The 18,412-nt window shown below is 34.5% G+C and overlaps 1 protein-coding gene across 1 annotated transcript in view; it reads right to left on the bottom strand.

The window, feature by feature from the left end:
- EHBP1 (EH domain binding protein 1) overlaps positions 1-18,412 on the bottom strand; it is a 361,085-nt gene that overhangs the window by 195,288 nt on the left and 147,385 nt on the right. Inside the window, exons 8-10 of the mRNA XM_037049039.1 lie at positions 12,999-13,103; positions 12,235-12,357; positions 6,743-6,983 (exon numbers count right to left, since the gene is read on the bottom strand). Coding sequence (XP_036904934.1) covers positions 6,743-6,983; positions 12,235-12,357; positions 12,999-13,103 — 469 coding nt within the window. The remainder of the gene's footprint in view (positions 1-6,742; positions 6,984-12,234; positions 12,358-12,998; positions 13,104-18,412) is intronic.

The following is an 18,412-nucleotide window of genomic DNA, read 5'->3' as shown; positions in this document are numbered from 1 at the left end:
TCTAGAAGAAAACAATATGTAGTAAACTCTCTGACATTTCCCTTCATAATATTTTTTCTAATATATATCTTTGGGGAAAAACAAAACTAAACAGAACAAAACACAAATGGGACTATAACAAACTAGTAAGTTTTTTGCACAGCGAAGGAAAATATCAATAAAACCAAAAGGAAACCTACTGAATGAAAACAGTTATTCATCAATGACACATCCAGTAAGGGGTTACTATACAAAACACAGAACTCATAACCCAACACCAAAAATGCAAACAATCTAATTTAAAAATTGGCAAAGACCTGAATAGGCATTTCTCCAAAGAGGAAATACAGATGGATAGTAGACATATGAAAAGATGATCAACAGCACTAATAATCAAAGAAATGCAAATTAAACCACAATAAAATACCACCTCACACCTGTCGTGCTTCACATTTTCCTAAATTCTTTCAAACAAGCAATGTATGGCCTCGAGGAGCCCTGTACCTCTAGTTAAGGGAGCCCAGGCCTGGTACTAGCTGCAGCTGTTCCTGGTTCACAGCCTGGACTTACCTGGGCACCTCCAAGCCCCGCACAAGTAGTACCCATCTGCAGATTGCTTTGTACCTTATGCTGGGGAGCCCCTGAGAGAACAGAGGTGGTGGCTAACCTTGGATATACCAAAAGTAATCAAGGCTCAACTACTACAGGAGGATGTACACAGCTCACACAGTGGGTACAACTCAAGTATCAAGCTTAGGTGAAAAAGAAAGCTGTGCCACAGAACTCTACAGGTCACCTACTACATTAGGCCATGCTACCAAGATAGGGAATCATAGCAGCTCTCACTAATACATAGAAACAAACACAGGAAGGTTGCCAAAATGAGGAGACAAAGAAATATGGCCCAAATAAAAGAACAGAACAAAACTCCAGAAAAAGAAATCAACAAAATGGAGAAAAGCAATCTACTAGGCTCAGAGTTCAAAACACTGATTGTAAGAATGCTCAAGGAACTTAGTGAGGACCTCAACAGCATAAAAAAGATGCAGTCACACTAACTGAAATAAAGAACAATATACAGGGAGTAAACAGTAGAGTGGATGAAGCCAAGAATCAATCAGAGATTTGGAATATAAGGAAGCAAAAAATACCAATCAGAACAGCGAGAAGAAATAAGAATTTCCCCAAATGAAGACAGTGTTAAGGAGACTCTGGGATAACTTCAAGTGTACCAATATTTGTATCATGGGGGGTGTGGGGGGTGCCAAGAGAAGAGAGCAAGAAATGGAAAACCTATTTGAACAAATAATGAAAGAAAACTTCCCTAATTTGTTGAAGGAAATAGACACACAAGTCGAGGAACACAGAGAGTCCCAAACAAGTTGGACCCAAAGAGGAACACACCAAGACACATCATAATTAAAATGTTAAAGGTTAAAAATACAGATAGAAACTTACAAGCAGCAAGAGACAGGCAGAGGGTTACTATAAAGGAGTCTCCATAAAACTATCAACTGAGTTCTCAAAAGAAACTTTGCAGGCAAGAATTATGCAAACTGATGAAAAGCAAGGACCTACAAACAAGATTATTATACCCAGCAAAGCTATCATTTAGAATTGAAGGACAAAGAGTTTCCCAGGCAAAAGGAGCTAAAGGAGTCCATCACCACCAAAACAGTATTATATGAAAGGATAAAGGGTCTTCTTTAAGAAGATCTAAAATATGAATAAAATGGAAATACATGCATATCCATGAAAAATTGAATCTAAAAAACAAAATAAACAAATAAGCAGAACAGAAACAGAATCACAGATACAGAGAATAACTGAAGGTTGCCAGATGGGAGGAGGAGATGGATGAAAAAGGTGAAGAGATTAAGAAGTAGATATTGATTGTTACAGGATAGTCACAGGGGTATAAAGTACAGCATAGGGAATCTAGTAGCCAAAGAACATATATGCATGACCCACAGACATTGATTACAGTATGGGGATTGCCTACTGAGGGAATGTGGGCAGTGGAGGTGGGCAAAGGGGGAAAAATTGGGACAAGCAATAAAATATAATCCAAAATAGAAAATTCCAAAAAATCACGTTTCTTCTTTATTATTGAATAGTATTCCACTGTATGGATATACCACATTTGTTTACCTATTTGCCCAATAATGGACATTTGAGTTATTGCCATATTTTGTTCTTAGATAAACAGATATTAATATATTCTTACATAAATTTTTGTGGACATATGCTTTCATTTCTTTTTTTAATAGCTAGTTTCCTTTTTTCAAAAGATTTTATTTATTTATGTTATAGAGAGAGGGAAAAGGAAGGAGAAAGAGAGGGAGAGAAACATCAATGTGAGAGAAAAACATACATCAGTTGCATCTCACATGCTCCTCAACTGGGGATCCAGCCCGCAATCCAGCATATGCCCTAACTGGGAATTCAGTTCAGCGACAGTGACCAAACGTCTGAGCCAAACCAGTCAGGGCTACTTTCATTTCTCGAGTAAACAGTACCTACAAATGAAATGGCTGGGTCAAATGATAGGTATGTTTAACTTTTTAAAAAAGATTTTATTTATTTTTAGAGACAGGGGAAAGGAAAAAAAAAAGAGGGAAAGAAACATCAATGTGTGGTTGCTTCTGGCGTGCCCTTTACTGGGGACCTGGCCTGCAAGCCAGGCATGTGCCCTGACTGGGAATCAAACTGGCAATCCCCTTGGTTTGCAGGCTGGCACTGAGCCACACCAGCCAGGGCTAACTTTTAAAAAAATTGCCAAAATTGTTATCTAAAATGCTTGTATCACACTGAAGTCTCCTTTGACAAATAACTGAAGAAAATGTGGTACATACATACAATGAAATGAACAATACTCAGCCATAAAAGATGCGACAATATGAATGGATCTTGAGAATATGACACTAGCAAAGTACGTCAAACAGAATAGGTTAAGAACCATATGACTTCATATATATGTGGGATTCAAAACTGAAAGCAACAAATAAATAAACAAGACAAACAAAAACTCAGACAACGGTATGGTGGTTACTAGAGGGGAAGAGGGGTGAGGAGTGATAGTAAAGGGCAAAAGGGGTCAAATATATGGTGATGGAAGGAGATTTGACTGGGTGGCAGATACGCAATGCAAGATACAGATTATATATTACAGAATTGTAAGCTTGAAATCTATATAATTTATTAACCAATGTAACCTTAATAAATTTAATTAAAAATAAAATTAAATGTTTCTATCATTTAGAACTCCGAGAGTTCTGAGTGTTCCAGTGGCTCCACATTCTTGACAGTATTTGCTATAGCCAGTCTTTTAAATTTCCACAACCCAAGTGGGTGTGCAGTGGTATCTGATTTGGTTTTAATTTGCATTTCCTTGAAAACTAAGATGTTGAGCATTTTTTGAGTGCACATTGGCCATTCTCTTATTTTTTGTGAAATTTCAGTTCAATTTTTTTTCCTCTTTAAAAAAAGTTAGTCTTATTATTGGCCTAAAAATACTGCTTTAAAAAAACTTATTTATTTTTAGAAAGAGGGAGAAAGAGAGGGTGAGAAACATCAATGTGGGTTGTTTTTTGCACACACGACGACTGGGTACTGACTGAACCCACAACCCAGGCATTTACCCTGACCTGGAACCAAACCAGCAACCTTTCACTTAGAGGGACAATACCCACAAGGTGAGCCACACCATGAGAGCAAAAAATTCTTTACATATTCTTGACACAAGTCTTTTGTCAGCTATGTGTTTTACAAAGAATTTTGCCAAACTGTGACGTGCCTTTAAGTTTTTAATTTTGATATTGTCTAAATTAATGATTTTTTCTCTGATTTTTTTGTGCTTTTTGCATTCTTTAAAAAAAATTTTACCTAACCCTAGGTTACTAAGATTTTCTCCCATGCTTTCTTCTAAAAGTTCCAATGTTTCAGCTCTTACTTTCAGGTGTATAATCTCTTTTTAGTTATATTTTGTATATGATGTGAGACAATGTTGTAGTTTTTTTGTTTGGGGGTTGGTTTGGGAGGGAGAATATGGAAATCTACTTGTTCTAGACCATTTATTGTAAACATTATCCTTTCCTAACCAACTTCCCTTGCTAGCTTTGTCAAAAATCAATTGGTAATATATGTGTGGACTTAATTCTAGACTTTTATATTCTCTTTCTTTAACCTGTATGCCTAGCTTTAAGACAATACCTTGGTTAATGAGCCTTGAAATGTAAGTCCTCCAATTTTGTTCTTTTGCAAACTTGTTCTGTCTATTCTAGGGAATTTGCATTTCCATACATATTTTAGGTTTAACTTATCAGTTATTTAAAAAAAGTATGTCAAAAATTTGATTGGGATAGCATTGAATGTATAGATCAACTTGAATCTACGGCTATAGATTTCTGTCCATTAGATTTCTCTCTTTAATTGCTCTCAGCAATGTTTTGTTGCTTTCAGCATATAGTTCTTGCACATCAACTTCAAATTTATCCCTAAGAGCTTTTTAATGCTTTCATATACGGTATTTTAAAATTTCCCATTTCTGATTTTCCATAAAAATGTAATAAAATTTGTATATTGATACATGTAATCATATTGCCAAATTTACTTTTTAGTTCTGGTAAACTTCTCGAAGATTCCTTATGATTTTCTATATAAATAATTATGTCTTTCTGTAAAAAATAGTATATCTTCAAGTATCATGTTTACGAAGCTTAAAACAGCACTCTAATTTCCTACTCTCAGCATTTGTGCTCAATTGTTATAATTGTCAATTTTTGTTATTATTTTTTAACCCTCACCTAAGGATATGTATATTAATTTCAGAGAGAAAGAGACTGAAACATCGATGTGAGAAACATCAATCAGCTGCCTCCAGTATGTACCCCAAGCAGGAATCGAACCCACAACCTTTTGGTGTACCAGATGACATTTCAACCAATTAGGCCATCGGACCAGGGCATAACTGTCAATTTTTAAGATTGTCATTTTCTATACAGGTTATAAAACACAGAATATATTATTATTTGAACTTTAAAATCAATTATATTTTAAAGAATAAGACAAGTATTTTATATATACTAATATATCTTCCATTTCTTGTGCTCTTCATTCCTTTGTTTAGATACAAATCTCCAAGTAGTGTCATTTGCCTCCTGAATGAAGTTTCTTTTACACATTTTTTGCAAAGCAAGTCTGATGGTGATAGATTACCTCAGCTTTTAGGTATCTGAAAATATCCTTTGTGTGTGGGGTTGACAGAAATTTGTGTTGATAGTTTTTTTTTGCTTTTATACTTTAAAATATCGCCCTACTTTTTTCTGACTTGAATTGTTTTTGTTAAAAGTCTTGCTGTGAGTTTCTTCATGTTTCTTATATTTGGGGTCCATTCAGCTTCTTGGACCTGTAGGTGTATTACTATTTTTTAATTTCTACAACTTTTGGCCATTATTTCTTCAAATATTTTTTCTGTCTTCCCTTACCCTCGTTTCTCTCCTTTTGGAACTACAACTACACATATATTAGTCCACTTAAAGTTACCTCACTGATTCTCTGCTTAATTTTTTTTCATCCCCCCCCGACCCCCGCTTATGTTTCAATTTGGATAGTTTCTTTTTTTTTTAAATATTTTATTTATTTATCTTTAGAGGGGAAGGGAAGGAGAGAGGAAGGAAACATCAATGTATGGTTGCTTCTTGTGCATCCCCTGCAGGGAACTGGCCCCTGCCGGAAGCTGGCCTGCAACCCAAGTATGTGCCCTGACTGCGAATCGAACCACGATCGTCTGGTTCGCAGGCCCATGCTCAATCCACTGAGCTACACCAGCCAGGGCTTGGATAGTTTCTATAGCTGTGTCTTTAGGTTCACTAACATTTTCTTCTCCATGCTCATGCTTTCTTCTGCCTTCTTGAATATCTGGGGTATATTCATAATACTTATTTTAACACACTTGTTTATTAATACCATAAATAAATCTTGGACAATTGTAGGGCTCACCTTCTCTCTTTCTTCCTCTCAGGGATCACTGTCCTGTGCCATTTGTGTCCAATGTTGAAACTGTTACTTCATGTACTATTCATTTTTTTAGATAAGACAAGAAGCTATATCCAGTCTATGTAACTCTATCATGGCCCTAAGTAGAAGTTTTGCTTGCTGCTTTTTACTACACTCAGGGCCACAGCCTGCATTCACACAGGTAGTACATTGTGTAACCTCAGAACATAATGTAAATACACCTTTCTCTTATCCCCACCTGAGATTTGGTAAAATAGCAGCTGCAATCACTCTATTTATTTTGAGCTTGTGGTCTATAAGCCTCTCATCTGGTGAGAATAATAACATAAATGGCAATTCCAAATTTATAAATGTATATCATGGTTTGGCATTTGAACATACCTTCTCATCAAATCAGTATCATAAATGATTATTTGGTTCCCATAATAGACCCTTAACATATTGAAGTATAATGCATACAGTAATCTATTACAAATACCCAAGTGCCATCTGTAACACAGTTCCTATGAGAAGACACTTTAGAAATTGTTATCAGAGATACCAGAAACATATTTCCTCAGAAGGCAGGGAGAATAAAAGTCAAGATTATAAAAATTCAGATGAGGATGAGACAGACACTAACTTGTAAACTGTAGATTAACATTACAACAGACCTCATTTTGCCATCAAAAGTTATATTACAGAAGGATCCCTGTAGTTAATACACAGACTGACCTATGATCATAGCAACATGAAATATACTTACTCATCCAACTCCTCTTCTTCAGTTTTAGAACTATCAGCATAGAGGTACTTGCTCATGTCTACAGGTCTTATGTTTTTTCTCTTTGTAGACTGGAGAGGAGAATCCTTTATAGTTACAAAGGTTTCTGGCTCATCGAATGGGTTTAAATACTGTGGAGTTTGTGCCTCTTTGAAGGGATTATAGCTGTTATTATAAAAAGATTCTTCTGGTTTTTTAGGTGAAACTGTTTCAGTGGTTGGTTCTATAAAACAATAGTAACAGATGAATTAAATTCAATTGATTTTATATGAAATTTTCTTATATTTTCAGTGTTTTCAAAAATACTCTACATTGAATTAATAAACTCTATGGAACTGAGTCAAAGCACTAGCACATTTCGGAAAGGCTAAATTCAGAAAACATAATATCTAAGATCTTTGTCTACTTTTCCAGGAATGATGCTCCCCAAAATGGCATCTCTGGAATGCCTCTAGAGTTCCTAATAATATTAGCATTATGATACGACAATGTTAACTGTCTTTTAGGTATAACATTCTATTAGTGCCTATTTTATTTCAATATACTAGCTTGCCATCTCAAACTGATACATAACATATTTATGCTTTTAAAAGAACAAAAAATGGATTATATTTTGAAATGGTCTTTGATTAGTTATACAAGCAAAAACCACTTAGGGATATAAAAGTCATTTTGGACAGTATCAAAAATATACCCACATATCACTTAATTTGTTTTTGCAAAGTCTTCAAAGAACAGGTTTTTGTATTCTACAAAACCTTAAATCTTCAGAGCTTTTAAAGAGATGTTTGATTTTTTAAAAATATAACTTGGACCCAATCAACACTCTAATAATACAAAAGAGTAATATAATTTTCAGGTTGAAAGCACTATATTAAACTCATACCAATAAGCTGACAGACAGGTTTTACCAAATTCTTCTAAATTTTATGATTATGAATTTGAATTTGAAAACAAAGGCACTCTTAAAAATAAAACTGATTCACCACACAAAAGCACTACAACCAATGGTATCGTGTCCTCCAACTTGTGTTAAGTACTTAATACCAGCCTCTCCTTTTTCTTTTATGTTTATTAACATTTTAAAACAAAGCCAGAATTTCTTATGAAACTGTCCAAAATCTAATCATGGATTTTGCTGATAAAAATATTTTCCTCAACTGAGGAAAGCCAATAATCACAGGATAGTTTAAAAGTAATTTTAATTATGCCATGAAACTCTGACAAAACATTCCAGAAGAGGGAGGCAGAAAATATGTTACTGAAATTCTCAGCAAAAACAAACATTTCATAAATGACATATTAAATAATTTAATCTATTATAAAAATCTCATAACTGATACATATTTATGACTTTTACATTTTAAAGTCAATCTATTTTTACCTATACTTTTAGACATTAGCCCAGAATACTGACTTTGTCTTTATATTAAAAAAAAACACATAAAAACTCTGAATTAAAATTCCATACACCATGGGGAAGCAATTATAAAGTGTGAAAGAGAATTCATAAAATCATAACAAATCAATACTGAAATGAATTTAAATACAATTTATACTAGAGAAGAGACTCAGTAGCTGTGTATCTTTTGAACGACCAGGGTAATATTTAAACTTAACAACACTAGAATCTTTGTAATAATGTAAATGAAGCATTTTTTTTCTCAGTAAGGGAAGAGAGACAGCAAAGTCTGTGCCTACAGAATTTTTTATTAACAAATATCAGGATTCAAACATGTAAGAAACTGACAAAATTGGTCAATGGAAATAAAATTATAATTTTCACTCTCAGGAAAAGAACTGAAAAAATTGATCCAAGTAAATTCATCAGTTACAAAACCAAAAGTAAGAAAATATTCAAGCTACAGAGCAAGATTTGAAAATAACAGAACGGGCAACAAAGAGGGTCTAAGATACGATTACTTCATATAAAAGCTACCAAATACACTTAGTAACTTTCCAAAAGAGTCACTGAAGCACAGAATATCATGAATATAAGAAAACTAAAGCTGTAAAACCAATCATCATCATCATCACACAACTACAGAGTTGCAACACATTTTTATCTTCCCCAAATACTTTTGATACTGAAGATGCAAGTTTTTAATCAATAAAAATAAATTTATTTCAGAAAAATAAGTATTCTAATAGAAAAAATACTTTTTAGAAAAAGTCTAAGAGATGTATATTTAAAGAGAATACTTGTCAATTTTTTTCTAGGCTCTCTATAAGCATGAGTAAAGATTTTGAGTCAAGTTGGCTAACCTCTCCTATATAGAAGTACAATATTACATGACATATCTGCTACTCCTTTCTATTCCTCAGAAGATACCCACTATATTTAGAAAAATTACTTCTTTGATTTTGAAATGGGAAGTTCAAATACTGATGTGTCAGAACATCTTGATAATATTTTTAAAACAATATACTCAGATGGTATACACAATCAAGGAGAAGCTATATTGTAAAAAAGGCACTTGATTAGAAATCTTAGCTGCAACTCCACCTCCACTGACCTAAATTTCTTTTTTTAAATATACTTTATTGATTATGCCATTACAGTTGTCCTATTTCCCCTTCATTCCCCTCCACCCTACACACCCCTTCCCCACCATTCCCCCCTTTAGTTTATGCCCACATGTTAAGTTCTTTAGATTCTATATTTCCCATACTATTCTTGCCCTCCTCCCAACTATTTTCTACCTATCGACTATGCTACTTATTCTCTGCACCGTCTCTCCCCTTCTTCTCCTTCCAATCCCCACTTGCTAACCCTCCATGTGATCTCCATTTCTATGGTTCCACTCCCGATCTAGCTGTCCTCTTAGTTTGCTTTTGTTTTAGGTGTGGTTGTTAGTAACTGTGAGTTTGCAGTCCTTTCACTGTTCATATTTTTCATCTTCTTTTTCTTAGATAAGTCCCTTTAACATTTCATATAATAAGGGCTTGGAGACGATGAATTCTTTGAATTTGATTTTATCTGAGAAGCACTTTATCTGCCCTTCCATTCTAAATGAAAGCTTTGCTGGGTAGAGCAGTCTTGGATGTAGGTCTTTGTATTTCATGACTTGGAATACTTCCTTCCAGCTCCTTCTTGCCTGTGAGGTCCCTTTTGAGAAATCAGCTGACAGTCTGATGGGAACTCCTTTGTAGGTGACTGTCCCCTTATCTCTTGCTGCTTCTAGGATTCTCTCCTTCATTTTCATCTTGGCTAATGTAATTATGATGTGACTTAGTGTGTTCCTTCTTGGGTCCAACTTCTTTGGGGCTCTCTGAGCTTCCTGGATTTCCTGGAAGTCTACTTCCTTTGCCAGATTGGGGAAGTTCTCCTTTATTATTTGTTCAAATAACTTTTCCACTTGTTGCTCTTCCTCTTCCCCTTCTGGTACTCCCATAATTCGGAAGTTGGAACATTTAAAGATGTCCTGGAGGTTCCTAAGCCTCTCCTCATTTTTTAAATTCTGTTTCTTCATACTTCTGTCTGGTCATTTTTTTCTTCCTTCTGGTCCATTCCATTGATTTGAGTCCCAGTTTCCTTTCCTTCACTATTGGTTTCCTGTGCATTTCCCTTCATTTCAATTAGTTTAGCCTTCATTTGTTCCTCTAATTTGTGACTAAAATCAACCAGTTCTGTGACCATCCTGATCACCAGTGTTTTGAACTGTGCATCTGATAGGTTGGCTATTTCTTGGTCGCCTAGAGTTATTGGCTCTAGGGCTTTGAGTTCTTCTTGAGCCCTAATGTTTTGGTCTGTTCGCGCCTGTTATATATGAGGAGCAGAGCCCCAGGTGTTCACCAGGGCGGGGCAACTCAGTCACTGGGTTGTGATGCTGTATGTGGGGGCAGGGTCAAAGAGGGGCAACGGCGTTCCCCCCTGCTGCTTCCTGCCGCCGGGGCCTGCATGGTCTGTCTCACTGCTCCCTCCTTTGCCTGGTTTATCTGCGTGTGAATGTGTGACCTTGGTCAGCCTGCCGTCTTGCGCCCTCACTGGGTCTGCCCGTTGCAACTCCACACCTGGAATCTGCCAACCGCCACATGTCTGGGTTGGTCCGGCCAAGTTTTCCTGTGCAACCCCACTTGTTTGTTGTTGTTGGACTTCTCTATAGTTCAATTTTCTGTGTTTTGGTTGTGTTTTTGTTACCAAAAGTTTATTGTCTTTAAACTCGGTTGTGTGAGGAAGCACAGTGTTTCTACCTAAGCCTCCATCTTGGCCGGAAGTCCACTGACCTAAATTTCTTGATCTATAACTCCACCTCCATTTACTAAATGTCTTCTTCAAATCACCGAATTCCTCTGGGCCTCAGCTTCCTAATCTATGAAAATAGGCAGCTGAACTAGATTATCTCTAAGACTTACTGTAAGTGTCAAGATTTAAAATACACTCATAACTTAATTAGCTCACAAACAAAATAAAATCTCCTAATTTAAACTTACTAATTTATAATCTGATAAGAAGGGAGAAAGTAAAAGTAGAGAAAGAAAAGTGGATTCTAAAATAATGCTGCTCCAACAGAGAGAATCCTGAAGTTACAACCTCATTTTCACCATGACAGGTGGCAACAAAACTCTTTAAAGTCATAAAGATTTCATAAGAGTACTCTAAAAGATGTAAACAGTGGTTAATCATTCTTGCATTTATTTGACAAAAAAGAGTTTAATTAAACATAAGTCTCATTTCTTCAACAGCTCTTATCTAGGCTTTAAGAGATCAAAACTACTTGATAACAAAAATGACCCAGGGGAATAAAATTACCTGGGTTTATTACTTCCAATTATGTTGTATATATGACAACAGTGGTTCTCAATCTTCCTTCTGCTCTGTTACTCACATGTAAAACTTACCCTCACCACTGACTATAATTTTCAGCCACAGCGTGGGAGGTAGACTGACCCACCAAACTCTCCAAGGGTGAGGGCAGAGGAGTTGTCTCGAGTGAGAAGCCACCCTGCCACATCAGTATGAGTATGTGCCACAATCCACCCTTATTTGGTAGGCAAAACTAGTAAGACTAGGTAAAATACTTGTTCATGTTCTAGAATTTTAAAAATCCACACAAAATAAGAAAAATAGGCCATAGCTACTATTTTCTACTTCTGTGATCTAAGGAATATGTCTTTTAAGGGAACTCGAGTATTTGCTTTAGGAAACCTTGTAATTTATCCAATAAGAGATAGAATAATTGTTATCTCTAACAAAAGTGCTTTACAATTTGATCAAAGTAACAGAAAATTTAAAAATAAGCTCAAGTAATGTCTATGTAGAACTTTCCTTTTTCTTTAAAAATTCAATGGAAGTTACCCAAAACTGCTGATCAACTGGAGGTGTACTGAACACAATAATATCACCAGGGGCAAAAATTATTTTATGAGTCTTAAAAAAAAATCTCTTCCTGCCCTAACACTTTCAGAAAATTAGACTCTATAAAGACTTTAAAAGTACGAGGGGCGGGCGGGGCGGGGGGGGAACTTACCACCTTCTGAATCAGGATCTCCAAAAGGATTTAATTCTGCTACATCAGGATCACCAAATGGATTTAAATTCACAGTGGCCAAGTCCTTTTCTGCTTCATCCAAAAAGTTAAGTTTGTTGATAAGCTCTGAAAATAAACATATGTATTAGTTCACAGTAAAGCATAATTTTGATCATTCATGAAATTTTCAAATTGTAAAAATTCACACTAATAATACCTGCAAATAATAAGATAAAGCATTTTACTGGTGGCAGAATGCCATTCAAGTATTTTGTAGCATACCAACATTTTCATATAAAACAAACATATACATATTAACTTGAAAATTTATGAAATAATGTACTATAGAAACCTTCTGAATTTATTTTGATCTAATAAAAAAGTACTCAACTAGATTTTTACTAAAACAGCCTTCTCTCCTAAATATAAATAATGCACATGGTTTTAATCTAAGAAAACATTTTTTAAAACAATTACAATATATACACTCTAACTGAAGAAATATTGCCATTTTATATGACTAATTATTATCTTATAAGATGTTTTAAAATCACTGCCTAATGAGAATCCTCATATAAGGCTTTGCTAAAGATAGTAAGTACTGTTATGTTGTTGCCTGTTGGTGTACTACAAATTAGCAAAGAAAACATTCAAGGAAAAGCACAAAGACAAAACTGACAGTTAAGTACAGACTGAAGCCAAGAGGCAGCAGGTCACAGTAAATACAGGCAATCAGAAGCAGAAAGAAAGGAAGAAAGCTCTTAGACCTTCAGAGGAACTGGCTGATTTAGCTGAAGGCATATTTGCTTGCTTTATGCAGTCATCTTGATCTTCATCTAAGCTGCTCAGAGCATTCAATTGGTTTACAATTTCTGTAAACAGAAGCCAGTCAGACAAATGTAAGGTAAGGACATTTAATTAAAGAGCCACAGAAGCATGCTGTTACTCAAAAACACAGAGAGAGGGGATGTTTGGTTAATCAAGAGAATGTTATTTTGATGAACTATAATAGATGTATTTAACTTAAAGTTTTATTGTACCATTTAAAACAGAAAACATTTTATCATTAAAACTTAAATTAGTAATAGAACAACTATGTTAATAAACACCAAACAGATAATAACCCAACAGATTAACAATGGCTCTCAACAACCACATTTTGCATTTGTAAAATAGTGCCTTAAACATATATGTTAAAAAGAGAATAAAAATATCCTCTGAAACATAGAAAGTATGTATGTACTATTTGTTTATAATATTCTGAACTTACACTAAAGGTTTTAGGATTACATCTACATGAATCATGAATAAAATACGCACTTGTGCATGTTCTAGAATTTAAAAAATCAGCACAAAATAAGAAAAACAGGCAAAAGCTACTATTTTCTACTCCCTTTTTAAAGGAATCTGTTTTTTAAGGGACTTGAGTATCTGCTTTAAGAAACCTTATAACTTATCCAGTAAGAGACAGAACAAAATAGACAGGGATAGAAAAATCTTAAAATAAGAATTCATTTTGTACATTCATAGAATTTTTACCTAAGTTATATATATTTCTGACAAATCTGAATATATAAAATTATGACTCATTGGGTGAAAATTAGCTTGAAAAAATTGTAAAAGCCCACCAGAGTATTCTAGTTAATTCTTGCTGTTTCCAAAGTTAAAACCAGAAAATAAAACTTAGGTATTAGGACAAACCAAGCAGATTCAGATCATTCAATGGAAAAGAAAGAAAATGAGAAATGGCAATTGCAAATCCGGTGTTAAAAATGTTCTTTAATGTTGTAAATCTAAGTACACATTATAAATTTTATTTGAACCAAATCACAGAATACACAGTTGTAATAAGGTTGCTTTCATCCACTCTTTGTTAGTCAACAAATACTTATTTACTACACTGGACCAAGTGTTATGCTTGAATCACAAGGATGAAAAAAAAGCAGATGTGGTTTTGTTTTTGTGGAATTTACCTTCTATAAAGACAGAAATTAATATTGAAACAGACAATAAAACGACTACTAGAATATTTGGTGGTTACAAATGTGTTATTTTTTAGATCTTTAACCAAAATATATATGAAAAGGTGATAAAGTTCTTCATTCCCCTTCCTGGAATGAGAAAATATATTTTGCATGACTAAAATTGCTTGAGATAGTCAAAATAAACCAAAGAAAATGAGGAGTTAAACACAACTAATACCAACTAAAGTACTCATCTGAATTTGAATAAAAGCTGAACAGTCAGCCTTTACAAAGTGCCTTCTTTCATTTTCTTCTGTTAATAGTTTTAAATCCCACTCAGACTCAAACTAACCTAGCAAATTTCTCAGTAGGCAGAATCCATTCGTAAGTTAAATCCGCTACATTCTATGACTAGTCACTGTTAACTTCGTAATTTTTAGAAAAATATAATGGAGTGGAAGATCAGTGTTAAGTGACTATCAGCACATAATTGATTTTTTTTGTTCATCACTAGTTGTGGTTTTTTTTAAATTTGCAAACTGTTTTAACTTTGAAAATGTGAAAAAATAATATTTACTGAGCAGTGAGAAGGGCTTTCCATATGTTATCAGAATTGATTCTCATAAATATCCTGAGGTATTATTTCACTATCTACATTTTATCCTGTTAGTATAATTTCTACTGTATTTCCAGATGTGCAGTTACTAAGTGAAAACATTTTAAAATAATGCTCACAGATTTGCACTTTTCTTTACACATTAGTTATTTTATATTCTTAGATATAATCTCAAAGTAGAAATCAATAATTTACTTAAACATTATTTAATGAGTACTGTAGGGACTACTGAGGAAATACTAGACTTGGACCTTATATTCCAAACATTAATACTGTTCCATACAGTTTTAGGTACAATTTGGGCATTTCTTTAAATACTATCAATATGACTCTACTACGTGACTAAATTATTTATGTTGTTCCATCCTAACTTTCCTTATTTATTCATAGCTTAAATAAATCCTTACTTAAATCCTAAAACCTTTGCTTCTAGAACATACATTCACATTAACAGCAAAAAAGTAATTTTAATTATCTATACTAACGTTTCCTTTACATGGTATGCAAATAAGTGTTAATACAAATCATAAAAAGAGGCAACTTCCAAAGAAATGCCATTTTCTATCTAATAAGCATTTATGAAGTACCTACTATTTGCTTGTAATGGTACTGCCCCCATGGCTGTATATGTTTGTGGGACAGACAGACAAATAAATAAATACACAGTGTATGACAAATATGATATATGATATGACTGAAACATGCATTGTAGGCCATGTGAAACTAGAAAAGAGGATTGAGGTCTGGAAGGCCTCTTGGACTTACTCAAATTTGAGCTAAAATGGGACAGACAGACATTATTATTAAAATAAAGTAGAAAACAGAGGGCATTTTGTAAGGATAAAGAGGAGGCAAATGAGAACATTACATATTTCAGAGAAAGACAAGTACCATATGATTTTACTCATAAACGGAATCTAACAAACAAAAAATGAACTAGCAAGCAAAATAGAGACACTCATAGATAAAGAGCAGGCTGACAGCTTCTTGTATTGGGTGGTAGGGGAGGACTGGAGGGATCAAGTAAAAAAGAAAAAAAGACAAAGACTCATGGACACGGACAACAGCACAACATGCTGTGCAGTGACTGTCATGGGGAGGGGAATAGGAGAGCTGGAGAGGGGTATAGGAGGGATAAAAGGTGATGGACAGAGATTGAATTTGGGGGTACAATACATCTATACAGTGTAAGGATATATTGTAGAACTGTGCACCTAAAACCTGTATAAGTTTGGTAACCAACATCACCCCAATAAAAAATAGTAAAAAAAGAACATGACATATTTAAGGAAATGAAAGTTGTTTGGTATTTAAGATGCCAGGGCTGGAGAATGAAATAAGATAAGGCTGGCAAATGTTCTAATATGAAAGTTCTTGTGACCAAACTGAAGAATATGAACTTTACTTCGACAGCTGTGGGAACCCATTGAAAGATCAAATGTGTATTTTAGAAACATCATTCCAGGAGCAAAGAGGGCAGCACTGGGGAAAAGCAAACAAACAGAAAAACAGCACAGAAAGCAAAAAGATAAGTAGTTCCATAATACCACTCCATGAGTAGAGGCACACAATAAATATTGCTACTTAAAGAATAAATTAAGAAAAAAACTAATGGTTAATTTGACATGGGGTATCATGCAAGGAATCACGTACAACAGCCAGGTTTTTGTCTTGGGTGACTATCTGGATAGTAGTTCTGGCACGGCAATTGGGGCTATTCAGTTTGGGCATACCAACCTTTAAGTGTCTATAAAACTTGTCATGGAAATAACTCAACTGGCAGTTGCATATGTGGGTGTGAAGCCCAAAATACACAATTTGGTTAAACATTTCTCCTTCTAAAAAAAGTATTTTTCTGTTCCTTACAAAATACCTATAGTCAATGTATTTATATTTATAATCAGAAAAAAAATTTAATTAAAAAAATTTTGCAACAAAAATGTATTTTTGTGGGAAGCTTCCCGAGTAATATACTACCCTGATCAAAAAATTTCCTGGACTAATACTTTTTATAACACTTTATTATTAAAGCCTTGTTTCACCAAAAATTTACATGTTAGGAAAATGTTTATGTTATAGCACAAATTTCTACCCTACTGCTTCTCAAACTGAGCAATAAACTGGTAGTGAGCACATTTAGTGATTGTAACAGTGTGTCAATTTGAACTTGCTTCACATTGGTAAGAATGAGAAGGAAAACTAAATTAGGGGCAGGCAATCGAAGCAAAGGGTCAAGTCATTTGAGACTCTTCTTAACAGTTAGGAAGGCAAAAGAAGATAGAAATTGACCACCAGAGATTATCGCACTGAATAAAACAAGGGGGGGTGGGGGCACAAAGAGTGGGTGGCTTTTTTCTCTTAGGAAAGTCTGTAGTTGAGTTTAAAAAAATAAATTGCTTGGAACTATAAAATACCTGCAAATCTTGCAGTATCATCATTCTTCTTCCCAAAGTATAACAAAATTCAGTACAGGTATATCTCATTTTAAGACAGCAACATTTCAACTTCCTGGCAGAAATCAAGATCCCAAAGATGTTCCTTTTCTCACAGGTTTGAGCCCATATTTGATTTATAGATACAATTAATGGGTGTAGTAATGTAATTTTCAACCTCACAGAGGATTGTAATGGGGGAAGGGATGGACTTTAGGTAGAATTGTAATCACTGAGCAGTGTGTCTCCCTGGATATTCAACTCCTGCCTCTGAATTAAGAAATAATGGGTTATTATTATGATTAAGTTGCTCTCAAATTTTCAAAGTCTCTCAACAATTAGCCCCTTCTAGTTTAGTCAGTCTCTCTTAATCTTTACATGAAAATATCTTAAAAACTTATAAGTCTACAATTTCTTACCTACCATTTATTCTTCAACTCAATACAATCTGCTTTTATCCCCACCTTTATCCAGGCCTCTCATTGAAACTGCTATCACTTAAGTGAGCTTTGTAACTGGCAAATATACCAGACACCTTTCAGTTTTTATCATACTTGACTTCTGTATTAACAATTCTCTCCTTGAAATTCTTCTACCCCTTTCAGGATGCTGGTATCTCTGGGTTCTCCTCCTATCTCTTCAATAGTTCTGTCTTGGTCTCCTGTAATGATAACTTTTCTTCCCTATGCTTCTCAACTATTATTCCCTGGGACCCCGTACTTGGTCCCAATCTATACACCCCACCTCAAATCTGCTCTTCCTGGAAGAATTAATCTATTCTTATGGTTTAAACCAATGCAAATAATTCTTAGATCTGTATAGTGAGTACTAAGCTTGCATTTCCAAACATTTAGTAGGAATTTCCACCCTAATGACCCTAGATACTCCCCTCACATACCTAACATAGAAAAAAGGAATTAAATAGCTGTCATGTTCACCTTTTATCTTTAACACCTAGCAGTTTTTAGCATAGCTAGACAGTATAAATGAGTAAGTACAAGTAATAATACTTGGCATTATGTTTATAAAGGCAGAAAGGCACAATAATCTCTTATTTTTTAATTATAGAAATAGCATTTTTATCTATGTGCCTATCTTTGTCTATGTATCTGTGCACATACACATATATCTATGTTTCATTTATCTCTAGAAATGGTAAGCCACCCCAA

The sequence above is a fragment of the Sturnira hondurensis genome, unplaced genomic scaffold (assembly GCF_014824575.4).
Source record: "Sturnira hondurensis isolate 20B ecotype Veracruz unplaced genomic scaffold, ASM1482457v3 Scaffold0006413, whole genome shotgun sequence".
In the NCBI taxonomy this organism is placed as follows: Eukaryota; Metazoa; Chordata; class Mammalia; order Chiroptera; family Phyllostomidae; genus Sturnira; species Sturnira hondurensis.
Note: the sequence above shows the minus strand (reverse complement) of the source record. Positions and strands in the feature narration are given on the sequence as shown.